Source organism: Leptonotus elevatus, chromosome 4 (genome assembly GCF_054856555.1).
Source record: "Leptonotus elevatus isolate MCC_2025b chromosome 4, RoL_Lele_1.0, whole genome shotgun sequence".
NCBI classification, from domain to species: domain Eukaryota; kingdom Metazoa; phylum Chordata; class Actinopteri; order Syngnathiformes; family Syngnathidae; genus Leptonotus; species Leptonotus elevatus.
This window is the reverse complement of record NC_141242.1, coordinates 23,861,298-23,875,514: the sequence shown is the minus strand read 5'-3', so window position 1 is coordinate 23,875,514 and position 14,217 is coordinate 23,861,298. Positions and strand designations below refer to the sequence as shown.

At 41.5% G+C, this 14,217-nt stretch overlaps 1 protein-coding gene across 1 annotated transcript in view; it reads right to left on the bottom strand.

Moving 5' to 3' along the window:
• The window catches only part of znrf1 (zinc and ring finger 1), a 37,753-nt gene that overhangs the window by 1,850 nt on the left and 21,686 nt on the right, over window positions 1-14,217 (bottom strand). The window contains exons 3-4 of the mRNA XM_086072544.1: window positions 1,865-1,970; window positions 1,283-1,373 (exon numbers count right to left, since the gene is read on the bottom strand). Of these exons, the coding sequence (XP_085928670.1) occupies window positions 1,316-1,373; window positions 1,865-1,970 (164 nt within the window). The 3' untranslated portion in view covers window positions 1,283-1,315. The remainder of the gene's footprint in view (window positions 1-1,282; window positions 1,374-1,864; window positions 1,971-14,217) is intronic.

The window sequence follows — 14,217 nt, the reverse complement described above, 5'->3', positions numbered from 1 at the left end:
TGTCCGGAATTAATTGACGTTATTCATTATTTTTCCATGTAAAATTAATACCTTTTAAAACACGTTTCCACATGCTGTCGACTAAGGATGACATCACGCAAGCTGAGGAAATAGGTCATGACCAAACATGGCTCACCTCTTTTCTGGGCTTGGTCAGCAAAATGAGCCCTGATTGGTTACCTTTTTCCTGAGCACGGGTGATGTCATCTTCAGTCGAAGTCAAGTGGAAAATTGAGTTAAAAATAGTAATAATTATGTTCTTACTGCAAAAAAAAAAGGCTCAATGTGTCAAGTGTCACTTTAACAACACTCAGTAAGTGTTTGGGAACAGGACATAAATTGATAAAATTTTGTTGGTGGAATTCTTTCACATTCTTGCTTGATGTACAACATTGAGTTGCTTGACAGTTCAGGGTCTTCCCATTGTCATATTTTATGCTTCTAATGTGCCACATATTTTCAATGAAAGACAGGTCAGGACTGCTGGCAGGCCCGTCTAGAACGTGTGCATAATTTGTCTTGGTATTGTCTTGCTGAAATATGCTGTGATGTCCCTGAAAAAGACAATGCTTGGATGGCAACATATGCTGCTCCAAAACCTGTATGTACCTTTCAGCATTAATGGTGCCTTCACTGTGTACATTACCCATGCAATGAGCACCAACACCCCCTTACAATCACAGATGCTGACTTTTAAACTTTGCTCTGATAAAAATGCAGATGTTCCTCTTTGGCCTGGAGGGCATGACCATCTCTTCTTTTCAAAAACAATTTGAAATGTGGACTCGTCAGACCACAGGACTCTTTTAAATTTTAGTGATGGTAAATGAAGCTTCATGAGCCACACACTGCAATTTATTACTTTATTTGCCTCTAGATGGTACTCTTGTTTTGAAGATAAAGGCTAGTCCAATGGAAATTGATTAAACATCCACCGCATCTTTAAACAAAGAGTAAGAAACTATCGCAAGTGGTTCATGAAGCTTCATTTTATCATCACTACCTTGTGTCAGTCCATCTCAGATGAGCTCAGGCCCCTGAGAAGCTGTTTGTTGATACATGGCTTTCACTTTGCATGGTAGCGTTAGGTCGAGGTTGTGAAGTGGTGACTTAGCATGAAAAATAGGTTCTGATTAATGAGTTCCTTCGACACATGGTTAATATAGCAGTTAGGACAGGCGAAATGAACTTTGACATAATATACAAAGCTAAAGTCTACCTATGTGTGTTGGTTACACACACAGTGCAGCTTTTGTATTCACAGTGCACATGTGTTCCTCACCTTGAACAATATTGTCAATGGGCCTCTGGTCAGTCATTCAGATGGGTGTTCAGGGCAGGACCGATTAATCTCGAACCACGAGTCTATACAGCTGCAAAGATACACACATAGCCACACACAAAAACACACCTACCGTGAAATGGTGGCTCTACAGGAACTTATAACAAGTTATATATGGGACGATGTATGCGCAATTAATGTATTGAAAGCTATGAGTAAATACTAGCATCTACATTTCCCTAAAAATATAATTAATTCAACACATACAGCACATAATCAAGATGCACTACCATCTTAAAGACAATACAGTGAAAAGGAGGAGATGCAAAAAGGGTACATTATAGTAATTATTTACCAATATGTTGTAACAAAAAACAACTGTTTAAAACCTGTTTAAATTGCTACATTACTTCATATTGGAACATACAGTACATACGCTAGGACAGTGCAATTAAGCAGGCTTGTAAACTCAGTGCAGTTCAGGGGCCACAACCTAAATTGCTGTCAAGTGGGCCGGGCCAGTCAAATTAAAGCATAATTAGGATAAAAAGCAACAGGTGTTATTTTTCTCTTTGCATTCACCTTTTGTGGTAGATACAGAGGCACGGCAGTCTGGCTATGGTGTCTCCTTGCTGCAGTTCCTCAAGACAGATCACACACTCGCCAGCATCCTTCGCCAACACGTCATCTAAGGTGGCGAGCACGCACAGACAGATCAAACCAGATGCATGCGCTCAGACAGCAACAATTTTAAACTTGACACATGGGTCAGTTAGCCGTATGGAGATAAAGCACAAGCAGTACAATACACACGAGCACATTGTTAAGATTGAGAGAAATTAATTAGAGGTCAACCACTATTGCTTTATTTTATATTTTATTGGTTGGATATTTTTGAAAACTGCAACTTAGCATCTGCGATGTAAGCTAATAGCACGTTTTAGTCTGACTGCTACCATGCATTCACAATAATCGAAAATGAAAAGTTAATGTAATACCAGGTATTCGTCACACAATGGTTTAAAGACTAAATTAAAACGGACCTTTTGTCATTGCCGTCAATATAACCAGGACACTGCTCAGAAAAACACAATAAAAAGAAAAGATAATCCTCTTCATATAAATCATACCATATCATCATAGCATAATTGGTTGCTATATCAACAGAAGCTGTTTTGCAGTGTTCCAGGCAGAATATAGGGCAGATAAGGACAGGGGGATAGACTGTGAGATGCACTAAGAGACAGGAGACATATGCTCTGACTGCAAATCAGCTTAGTTGCTCAAACAAGCTCCCATCAACCTGCTCTCCCTCTCTTCCCATTTCCTATTGTTCATGGTAGCTCTCCCTCAGCGTCGCTCATCCCCCTGAAAACACCTCAATGAAATTGCAGTAGCACATCGTCTATGCAGCAGGCCCCCTCTCTCATCCACATTTCTCTAGTGTGCAAATCCAAATAGGAAACAGAGATTAATCCACTCCCCAAACGCTATTGATCGACTGACCTGAGATTTAATATTCAATTGAAGGTACTAGCTGAGGCCATTTACACTTGCCTTAGAAAAAAATCCTCTCAGTGTGATTTAGATCAAGTTAGAAGCTCAGCAAAAAACAGCCAACATCATTCCGTGGGTCCAAATTGCTCCTTTAAATAGAGCAGATAAGAGTGAATTGATTGCCTCAAGTCAACATCAACTGACCCTGGAAATCTTAGATTTTTTAAAGATGTAATAGCTCATTTATAAAGCCTTTCATTGCAACTACATTAATCTGTTAACCCCTCTTTGACTCACAAGTGACCTAAAAATATCCTTCTCAGTTCTGAAACTGGGTCATTGCAGAAATACAGAGGGTAGCATTCTGTACTCAAATACAAACAAGGCTACAGTCCTACTTTTCCAGATGTCGAAATAAATTATATTTGACAAGTTTTAAAAAGGCTAAATGTGTAAATCATAACTTTAGTTGGACAATTTCATGTTGATCTGTTGTTAAAGGTGAAGTATTGTGCTGATTTTGAAGACATTCATCATAGATGTAGATAGCATATGGGTGAGACAAATATCCTCTTTTGTCTTTATGTTCTTAATTACAATCAGGAGAGTTACTCCAGCCATCATTCTTTGGTCCCCAATTAGCAATACATGATAAAATTAATGTATTAAGCAAAAATACTGGAAAATGTGTCAATTATTCACCCATTTTTTCGGGGCACGGCTTTTCATTCATTCATTTAAAGCCAGGTATACAAAAAAAAATCAAACATGCTAGTCTTGTCATTTTGGCATTGTATTGCTTCTCCGACGCAAAATCATTGATTGTGGTTTGTGTCACACTATAAGGAGTTTTGTCACTTAAGTCAAAATATGTCAGGCCCGATCTGGAGGATCGTTCGTGACAACAAATTGTTTCAATAACCCGGCTAATATCTTTCTTTGTGTCTGAGCCATAAGCAGGGTGGTGTTCAGTGACAGCATTGGTGGAGAAAGATCTCAGTCAGTCTCTCAAATTGGTGTGTCTGGACTGTATGAATTGGAAACTTCATTAGAGATGCTAGTGAGTCAGAAGAGACAGAGACATTCATCCTAACTTTGGAGGAGGTCGAGCACAAAAACCTCTCCCACAATACGACAAGATGAGCGTCAGTACAGAAGAAGTGCCGCTTCGAGACACATCCAAATCTATGTCTAAATGGCTATGTGGATATTGTGAGCAAGGAAGCAGACAGCAGAGGAATCTGCAGATCCCTTCAGCAAAGGAGCAAATCTAACGGACCTAGCTCAATCAAAAGGGGAAAAAATGTACATAGAGGTAATCACCTCTGAGAAAGAAAGACTGAAAAATGCATAATTAGTGAATATTCGAGTTAAGTTTGAATTGGTTGTTAGGCCCATATTTGTGTAATGTGTGTTACGGCTCCAGCCAATTTCGATTATGGACTGGAGTGGGACGTCATCTCCTTGTGAGGGTCTGTGTGTGTGTGTGTGTGTGTGTGGGTGGGTGGGTGTGCGTGTGATTGGCTGCTGCTAGGATACATGATGTTCAAATCGTGCTCCTGTCATTGGGATGATAGGCCCGTTTGACAGCGGTCATGTTCCTCATCATCGCTATGAATTTGTGCTTTTTGTGAGTTTTCTCAAGCCTGTCATTAGTAAGACTGTTGTTTGTTTAGTTAAGCGGATCAGAAAGTCATAAAGGACAAGGTACACAATGATGTGTGATAAACAGTCATTTACACCTAAATATAAAAGACCGCCTGCTTAAAATGTTTGATATTTTTATTTTTATAATTATTATGTGCTGCCAAACTTGTGTTAGACTTATACAAGAAGTCATGTAAATAGTTTTAATCAGGAGAGGCTGGAAGACAGCTTGGGGGTCCTCGCGGGTTCAAGTAAAAAAATACCTTTAGTGGAAATGTCATGGTCATGTCGTGTCATGTGTTTTGCAGTGTTTATACTAGTGCATGTGACCCCTTTAAGACATTTCACCTTCTCAAATGTCTTTATCCAACCCCTAGTGCTAAAATGACAACATCAACAGTGAGGATAAAACCAAAAGCCAGACCCAATCAAAAACAACAACAAAAAAGAAAATGTTTGTATACAAGATTGCTGACACGTTCAGTCCAGAGCTAATACCATAAAAAAATACAATTGCAGATGTACAAATACAAAGTAAGCAATGGTACCTGAGAACATGATTAACTCATTTTCTCCCAAAAATGTTTCTATTTTAAATATTGCCATTGTCCCTAAAACGTATTTAGATGTTTTTTTTATGTTATTTTTCTTATGCTAGCGCATACAGAAGGCTTTGTTACAGCATCTGACCCGAAGCTTAAAGCAATAGTAGGTATTACAAAAAACGGCCAGCAGATGGCAGCAGAGTATAAGAGATCAACCAGGGCCATGTTGCAAAAAAAGCTGGGAGCGAAGGGGGTTGCTTAGGTAAAAATGGCTGGGAGTGAATGATTACCCTAAACGCTAGTTGCCATTAAGTAAATCAATTGCACTGGGGATAAATGAAACCTGAAGCCTTTTGCCCTAGGAGCCCTAAACCTGACGGCCTGGCGGCTAAAGCTCAAATCAGTGGATGATTAGGACAATTCACAATAGCATTATATAAAGGATAAGACGGATTCAATGAACTTTCTGTAATAGGGAGTCTTCATCTTAGAAGAAACTTGGAAGGCTCTCATTTCTCTTAGGAAGTATACAACCATTGATGAACCTTTTTGGGGGTGGAGGTTGGAAACACTTGGTCGAAGAAGAAAAGGAGGAAGGTGTGTTTGTAGGAAGTAAAATAAGAGGAATACCAAGAGTCAAGGACTGAGAGTAGGGACTTTGAATGTTGGAACTATGACAGGAAAAGGTAGAGAGCTGGTTGACATGATGCAGAGGAGGAAGGTGGACATACTGTGTGTAGGGTACAAGTTATGTGTTCAGGAGACCAGGTGGAAACGGAGCACAGCTAGAAGTTTAGGAGCAGGGTTCAAGTTATTATATCATGGTGTAGATAGGAAGAGAAATGGAGTAGGAGTTATCGTGAAGGAGGCTAACTCTAACCCTAAGCCTGAAGGAATCAAAGGTGTAATGATCAATGTTGTTAGTGGGTATGCGTCATAAAGAATGGAAATGGCTGTCGTGAATATTTTCTTCCAGAAGATGCAGGACATAGGGTGACCTACAAGAGTGGAGGTAGGAGTACACGGGTAGACTATATCTTGTGTAGACGATGTAATCTGAAGGAGATCAGCGACTGCGAAGTAGTGGTAGGTGAGAGTGTAGCCAGACAGCATAGGATGGTAGTGTGTAGGATGACTCTGGTGGTGAGGAAGACAAAGCCGGCAAAGGCAGAGAAGAGGATGAAATGGTGGAAGCTGAAAAAGGAAGAGTGCTGTATGACTCTCAGGAAGGAGTTGAGACAGGCTCTGGATGGTCAGGAGGTGCTTCCAGATGACTGGACAACTACAGCAGATGTGATCAGGGAGACAGGTAGGTCAGTCCTTGGTGTGTCATCTGGAAGGAAAGGGGATAAGGAGACATGGTGGTGGAATGAGGAGGTGCAGAAGTGGATCCAGAAAAAGAGGTTAGCTAAGAAGAAGTAGGACACTGAGAGGGCTGAAGAAAGTAGAAAGGAGTACAGGGAAATGCAGCGTAAGGTGAAAGTAGAAGTGGCCAAACAAGGGGCTTACGATGACTTGTATGCTAGGTTGGACAGTAAGGAGGGAGAGACTAATCTATACAGGTTGGCAAGGCAAAGAGACAGAGAAGGGAAGGATGTGCAACAGGTTAGGGTAATAAAGGATAGGGATGGAAGTGTATTGACAGATGCCAGTGGTGTGATGGGAAGATGGAAAGAGTGCTTTGAAGAGTTGATGAATGAGGAAAATGAGAGAGAACGAAGAATAGAAGAGATGACTGTTGTGGACCAGGAAGTAGCAAAGATTAATAAGGATGAAGTGAGAAGGGCGTTGAAGAGGATGAAGTGTGTAAAGGCACTTGGTCCTAATGATATACCTGTGGAGGTATGGACGTGTCTAGGAGAGGTAGCAGTAGAATTTCTGATTGGGTTGTTCAACAGGATCTTAGATAGTGAGAAGATGCCTGAGGAATGGAGAAGTGTGCAGGTGCCCAGTTTTAAGAACAAGGGAGACGTGCAGAGTTTTGGCAACTACAGAGGAACAAAGCTGATGAGCCACACATTAAAGCTATGAGAAAGAGTAGTTGAAGCTAGACTGAGGGCAGAGGTGAACATTTGTGAGCAGCAGTATGGTTTCATGCCCCCCCCAAAAAAAGAGTACCACAGATGCAGTATTTGCTTTGAGGATGTTGATAGAGAAGTACAGAGAAGGTCAGAAGGAGCTGCATTGTGTCTTTAAAGATCTGGAGAAAGCTTATGACAGGTTGCCCAGAAAGGAACTGTGGTTTTGTATGAGGAAATCTAGAGTGGCAGAGAAGTATGTTCAAGTAGTGCAGGGCATGTATGAAGACTTTAAGACAGTGGTGAGGTGTGCTGTAGGTGTGATGGAGGAGTTCAAAGTGGAGGTGGGACTACATCAGAGATCAGCTCTGAGCCCCTTCTTGTTCGCTATGGTAATGGACAGGATGACAGACGAGGTTAGACAGGAATCTCCATGGACTATGATGTTTGCTGATGACATTGAGATCTGTAGTGAGAGCAGGTAACAGGTGGAGGAGAAGCTAGAGGCGTGGAGGTTTGCCCTGGAAAGGAGGGGAATTAAGGTTAGTCGTAGCAAGACGGAGTATCTGTGTGTGAATGGGAGGGACCCAAGTGGAAGAGTGAGGTTACAGGGAGAAGAGACCAAGAAGGTGGAGGAGTTTAAGTATTTAGGGTCAACAGTCCAGAGCAATGGAGAGTGTGCAGGCACGGGCGGAGAAAAGTATCAGTGTCAGTGATGTGTGATAGAAGAGTTTCAGCTCAAATGAAAGGAAAGGTTTATAAAACTGTGGTGAGACCAGCAATGTTGTTTGGTCTGGAGACAGTGCCACTGAGGAAAAGACAGGAGGCAGAGTTTGAGGTGGCAGAGATGAAGATGCTGAAGTTCTCTTTGTGAGTGACCAGGATGGATAGAATCAGGAATGACTACATCAGCAGGACAGCACATGTTAGAGGCTTTGGAGATAAGTCAGAGAGGCCAGACTGAGATGATTTAGACATGTCCAGAGGAGAGATAGTGAGTATATTGGCAGAAGGTTGCTGAGTTTCCAAATGCCAGGCAGGACGTCTAGAGGAAGACCAAAGAGCAGGTTTATGGATGTAGTGAAAGAGAACATGAAGGTAGTTGGTGTGAGAGCAGAGGAAGCAGAGGACAGGGTTAGATGGAGGCAACTGATTCGCTGTAGCGACCCCTGAAGGGAAAAGCCGAAAGGAAAAGAAGAAGATGGAATACAGGTCAACTTCCCAAAATCAGTAATCATGGCTTTGGTTTTCGACACGTTCAATTCAAAAGAGGACTTGTCGCACTACACACCAGGCCTATGGTCCTGCACTGCTCAGTGCTCACCTCACTGTAGCAAACTTACAACAACAATCGTGCCATCAGCTAACTTTAAAAGGTGTCTGTTACTAAAGCTGCTGTGGCACGCATGAGTGAAGAAAAAAAAGAGGATGCCGGTGACAGCAGCAACCTTGAGGAAACACTGTGGACGCACACTTGAAAAAACAACATTAACTCTCACACACAGTGCCCTGTTAGTTAATAGTCAAGAGAATTTGGTGAGCACTTTTTTTTAAATTATTACCTGTAAATAGAGCACAAAACAAAAAGGTAAGCTGACATTATCTTTAAACTGTTTTTCTCCTGTTCTCTTTTATAGGAAGTTAAGTTGAGTGAATATCTTTTGGTTCCATTTTCTTTCAAGTACGGTTTACAGTAGATGACTGGTTGGTAGAAGTTCGATCTGTTTTACATTGTCATTTTAGCCTTTGCTTACACTGAAGAATTTTTTTTATTTGTCTTGTGTAAATTGTTGTACTGACTGTTCTTTTGTCCTGTGCATGAGAGGTAATAAACCTCTTTTTATTGATCACTGTATTACTATGTGACCTAATTTTATGTTGCGCCAACTGGACCTTTGAATGGGGCGTAATACCATGCATTTGATTTCTAATCAATCTTTCCATTCCGTCTTCAATTCCGCTTATCCGGGGTCGGGTCGCGGGGGCAGCAGCTTTAGCAGGGAAGCCCAGACTTCCCTCTCCCCAGCCACTTCAGCCAGCTCCTCCGACGGGATCCCAAGGCGTTCCCAAGCCAGCCGTGAGACGTAGTCTCTCCAGCGTGTCCTGGGTCGTCCCCGGGGCCTCCCGCCGGTAGGACATGCCCGGAACACCTCCCCAGGGAGGCGCCCAGGAGGCATCCGAACCAGATGCCCGAGCCACCTCAACTGGTTCCTCTCAACGTGGAGGAGTAGCGGCTCGACGCTGAGTCCCTCCCGAATGACCGAGCTTCTCACCCTATCTCTAATCAATCTTTTCTTGGAAATTGAATAATGCTATCCCTCTGTCAAGCCTGACGGCTGGTGTTAGTACATCGTACAATTTATCATGTGTCCTAACATCTCACACATGAAAAGTTGTTTCAAGGATACAAGGTGAATGTCGACTCTATCATAACACCCTTGAATCCTTACTTGATCCCCCCTTCCGGTAGGATCAGGATACTCCTGATCTTTAGCATCAAAACTATCCGAATCTCCACCTTGGAGATTTGAAATTCCCCAGAACAGCATTTGATCAAGATTCTGGGTAGGACTGCACTGCCAAGGCCATATGCCAAACTTTACTAGAAACATGATCACATATCCGATTTCACTTGCCAAATGTTGACATTTAACCCTATCCAGACCAATTTGATTCAGAATGTTTTTATATACTGGGCCCAGGAGTTGACTCTGGACTCTAACCAGTGATAGAAATGACAAGTATATTGTTCAAGTAGTTTGTGTTTGTTGTTTATCGGTACCAGTAGTAGTGGTAGTAGCAGCAGTTGTGTTTTCCTTACTTATGTGTTTTGCAATGGTTTTGTACAAAACCTTTTGTTGCCGGTATGCGTTGGGAAACAAAATGGTTGTTTAGTTTGGGTATAGAATCAACAATACAGTTTGTTTTATGGCCATGGACGGCCAGCAGACATGGCCAAGCGGTTAAGATCGTCACATGCCATCATGGGGACCCCATTCAAGACCATCCCCCAGACACGCCGCTGTAGTGTCCTTAGGCTGGTTCGAGGGCTGATCTGGTGAAATCCTGATCCATCAATGACCCAAATTCATAATAAAAACTGCCTGATAGATAATTACCAGATGCAGCAATGGAGATAAACAAATTGTGTTTACTCGTCACGCCACACATTTGCAGCTGCAGAATTTGGTGCACATCTGTGCCTCAAAGCCCAATAACAAAATGTGTTTATCCACAAGACTGTTTAAACGGCAAACTTAGGTTGATGTAACTAGTCTGGATGTGGTAGGTCTATGCCTTCCTGCCCCAAATGCAGAGCAACCACTGGTCTGATTACTGCATTTAGCAAGACCGACATGCGAAACACAAAACAGGAAGCCAGTTCTAATTATTCTACAAGAAATAATTCTTGCACAATCTTGTAGAAAATAAGAAAAATCAGATCTTATGTACATGTGATAAATATTACAAGTATGTATGGGAGAATGAGAAGTTGTGTCACCACAGATCAGACATATCACTTTTAGATGGAAAGCATCTACTGCCCTGTTTCATAAGCATGCACCACTAGACATAGTTTGCCCTAATTAGGAATGTTAGCTGACGAGAGGGGAGGTACGTACACCTTAAACTGGTTGCCAGTCACATAGAGAGAAAGCCACATTTGCACTTGTGTGTCATTTCCAGACTTGATTTACCCCCCCCCCCCTCACATATGTGTTTTCCTGAATCGCAACACTATGTTCCCAACTTTCCAATAAGCCTGTCCTCGCATGACCGAACCAGCACATGAAATCCTTTCTTGCCTCTCCTTGCCTGATTTCTACAGTTTGCTAGAATGAGAATCCCGCCCGGCCATTGCTGTCCGTATGAGTGGTTATATTTAGCGGAGAGGCCTTAAAATGTCATCATGCAAAGTCGGAGCCAAAAAAAGATCTGGCGGTCACTTTACGTGCTATCATCTGTAGCCATCAACCAGCCTCTGATTTCCCTTTCTAAATGAATCTCTGCAATTAAAATAATCTGAAAATACTGACGAATAATTAAAAAAATATATAGGTCAATGACTATAAAGTTGCATTTTGTATCGCCTGCATATTACAAAGAAAATAGTTTCCCTCGTTTCAGTTCTTCACACCAACAGTGAGCTACTCTAAGCTATCATGCATATTTTTCCTATTAAATTAATTATACTCATCGTAATCTCTCAATGGGAATTTGAGACTACACTACTGCTGTACAGTATAATTGTTTTGTAACCCACACAGAATCAGATCACAAGCATGCAGTGCAGCATCTCTTGAGCTGGGGTGTGGGGTCATTTACTTGCCCAAGGTCACATGGACACAAGTCAGGAAGCAGACTTGCAAGTTGCATCCCTGCAACGATTCTGGTTCTGAAGCCCAAACTTGACGGATGAGCTGCTGCTGCCCAAAGTGTAGGAGGTTAATAGGCTAACAGATATATTTGAAAGCACAAATATTGATTTTGGAACACAATAATTAATGTTTTCTATAATTGTTTTAAGTTTCAAGTAAGTAACTCGAGTAACCATTAATTGATGAGATTATGTGGTTCAGTCTCCTGAGTATCTGGGTTTAATTCCACCTCAATGATAGATTGTCCATGTAGCAGTGACGTGCGGTCAGGATAGGCAAGGTAGGCACTGCCTACCCCAGGCTGAAAGGAAAGTTGAAACGGTTTGGCTTTTTCTATTTATTTTAATTATGTATTTTATTTCAGAAGGCCTACACTACCTATAGGTTTAAAAGTAACAACATTTGGTGATTTTTATACCTCAATTTAAAATGACTCATTACTTCTTCTGGCATGCAGGCAAAAATGCTGCAAAAATGATCCTCCTGAAGGCACACCGCTACTGTGCTTTTCTCAGCTTTGTACGCGTAGCGATGTGTGTTCGCGCATGCGTAGTCAGTTTACCAGTAGAAAAGTCCTTTACGCAAATAGGCAAATTGCTACACAGTCTTTTTACGTCGCTGTATTAATTAATTAATTAATTAATGTATTTATTTATTTATCAATTAATTAATATATGTACATTCGTGAATAGTGTTGCGCGAGATGCCGGTACCAGTACCTTGATGTTTTGGCGTCAAAACGGCTCTGTATAATTTTTTCTTAGTACCGGTACTTAACAAAATAAATACGAGACAGCCCGCCAACTCTGTTTTAAAGGCGGGTACACATACACGCATGGCCGCCTGTCTACCGATATGCGGAAAACACCTTAAGTAAGCACCACACCTTCAGCGTGTGTGCGAGAGGGCGCAGGAAGATGGCTTCACGCACTGAAGCGCTCGCTGGACGTGTACTCCTCATTGAGAAGTATGACGTTTTCAATGAACACACACGTGTGGTTTTCAATTTTCAGTTTTAGAAATGTTTTGTATCAAGAGCAAATGTTTTTCGCAGAAGAAAAAGCAGCAATCATTCCTGCAGTGGACTCAAGGTGCGTCCAATGAACGGGCACACAGTAGGAAATCACAGTTATGCATAGAAAAAGCTCAGACGACTAAAAGACTAGAGCAACAGACACAGGTTGTGACGCATTTTTGACACATCCCTTAAAAATAAGTGGCGTGTGAATTATTTTGTTCCCAGTTTGTAGTGTTTGATTACACATTCGACTAATTGGGAGCGAAATGGAGAAGAGCAGAGACATGCACGCACACTCCAGCAACGTTACATTGAGTCATTGGAGTATTGCCAATATTTAAAACGGATGACATCAAATGCAGTCAAATACAGTACTTCAAGAATATGGCATGCAATGTGAAGCACATACAGTATAAAGTAACATAAATATAGTATAAGTATTTCCATAAATTAACATACACATCGCAATATTTTGAATTAATAATAAAAAATGCAAATTTGAAGTTCTTTTGTCAGTTTTAATTGTGCTGCTTTTGCTGATGTTTAAGAGTTTTGTCGAGGTACCGTTTCAGTACCGGTATCGAGGTATTTTATGCAGGTATAGTATCAAAGTCAAAATGTTGGTATCGTGACAACACTATTTGTGAATTTAAAACATACTTAGTGCACAGCAAAGCGGTAAGATGACGGCACTCTGGAGAATATAAAACAATTTTTACGCCTTTCTTATGAGGGAAAACGCCATCTTTTGAAGGATGGAAGACCAACACCTTAGCTACCGGATCTTCAGCAAATTAAGGGACAAAGAATTATTCGTACTTTTCGCAAAGAATGGTGCAAAAGGAAAGATTGGCTTTTTAGATGTGCTTCGATTTACTGGCTGTTTCACTTTACATGATGTTTGGCATTCCTATTGCTAGCTTGATTTTGTGAGGAATTAGGCTGCTTTACAGGGAGATATTCACTTTATAACATTCTTTCCGGCCATCCGTTCGAGTTTGAAATTGTAAATTTTTCATTTTGCGGCAAATCGGAGTGCACCGCAACGTTTACTGTGGCTGGCCGAATGCGCACTGGCTGACGGTGGCCCTGAACTTTAGCAAGTGTTGAGCTACTGCACCGGAGGCGATGGGTACGAACCCCGCTCGAAGACTTCAAGACTTCAAAAGAGCGTATTGTTTTTTTGTTTTATTTTCTACCCATACAGAGGAGGCATATGTTAAAATAGAATGAATGTACGGCATCTTGTATCTGAGTATCAAGTATCTCAAGGTCAGGCTGAGTGTCCTCTTTTTTTTTTTTTATGAAAATACGGTCACCCTCGGATATGTTGTACACTCGCCTGCCGACACACAAATTTGTAATTGGTGTATGCGTCTCAATTTGCTCACTGCACGTCATTGCCGTGTAGTGAGATTGTCTTTTTTTCCTCTTCTTCTTCTTAAGAGGAGTGAGATTGTCTTAAGACATTCTATGATTTAGTGGCAACCAGTAAAGTGTGTAGTTTGCCTTTCGCTCACAATCAGCTTGGATTGGCTACAGCTTCAGTGAACCTGAAAAGGATAAGTGGTGCAGAACACGGATAGGTAAAAAAAAAAAAAAGGCCATCAGAAGAGGTGGGAATATGGGGGGTGTCTGGTCGGTGCTGGATTTCACCTTCCTTGGTTTTCTTTGGTCCCCTCGGGTCTCCTGGTGTTCGGTTTAGGTGAACGGTATGAGATTTTTTCTAATAGGTTTTCTGGTGAGCTAACAAATACACGCACGCACGCACGCACGCACGCACGCACATACACATACTCACCCCCACACACACACAAAAAAAAAATATATA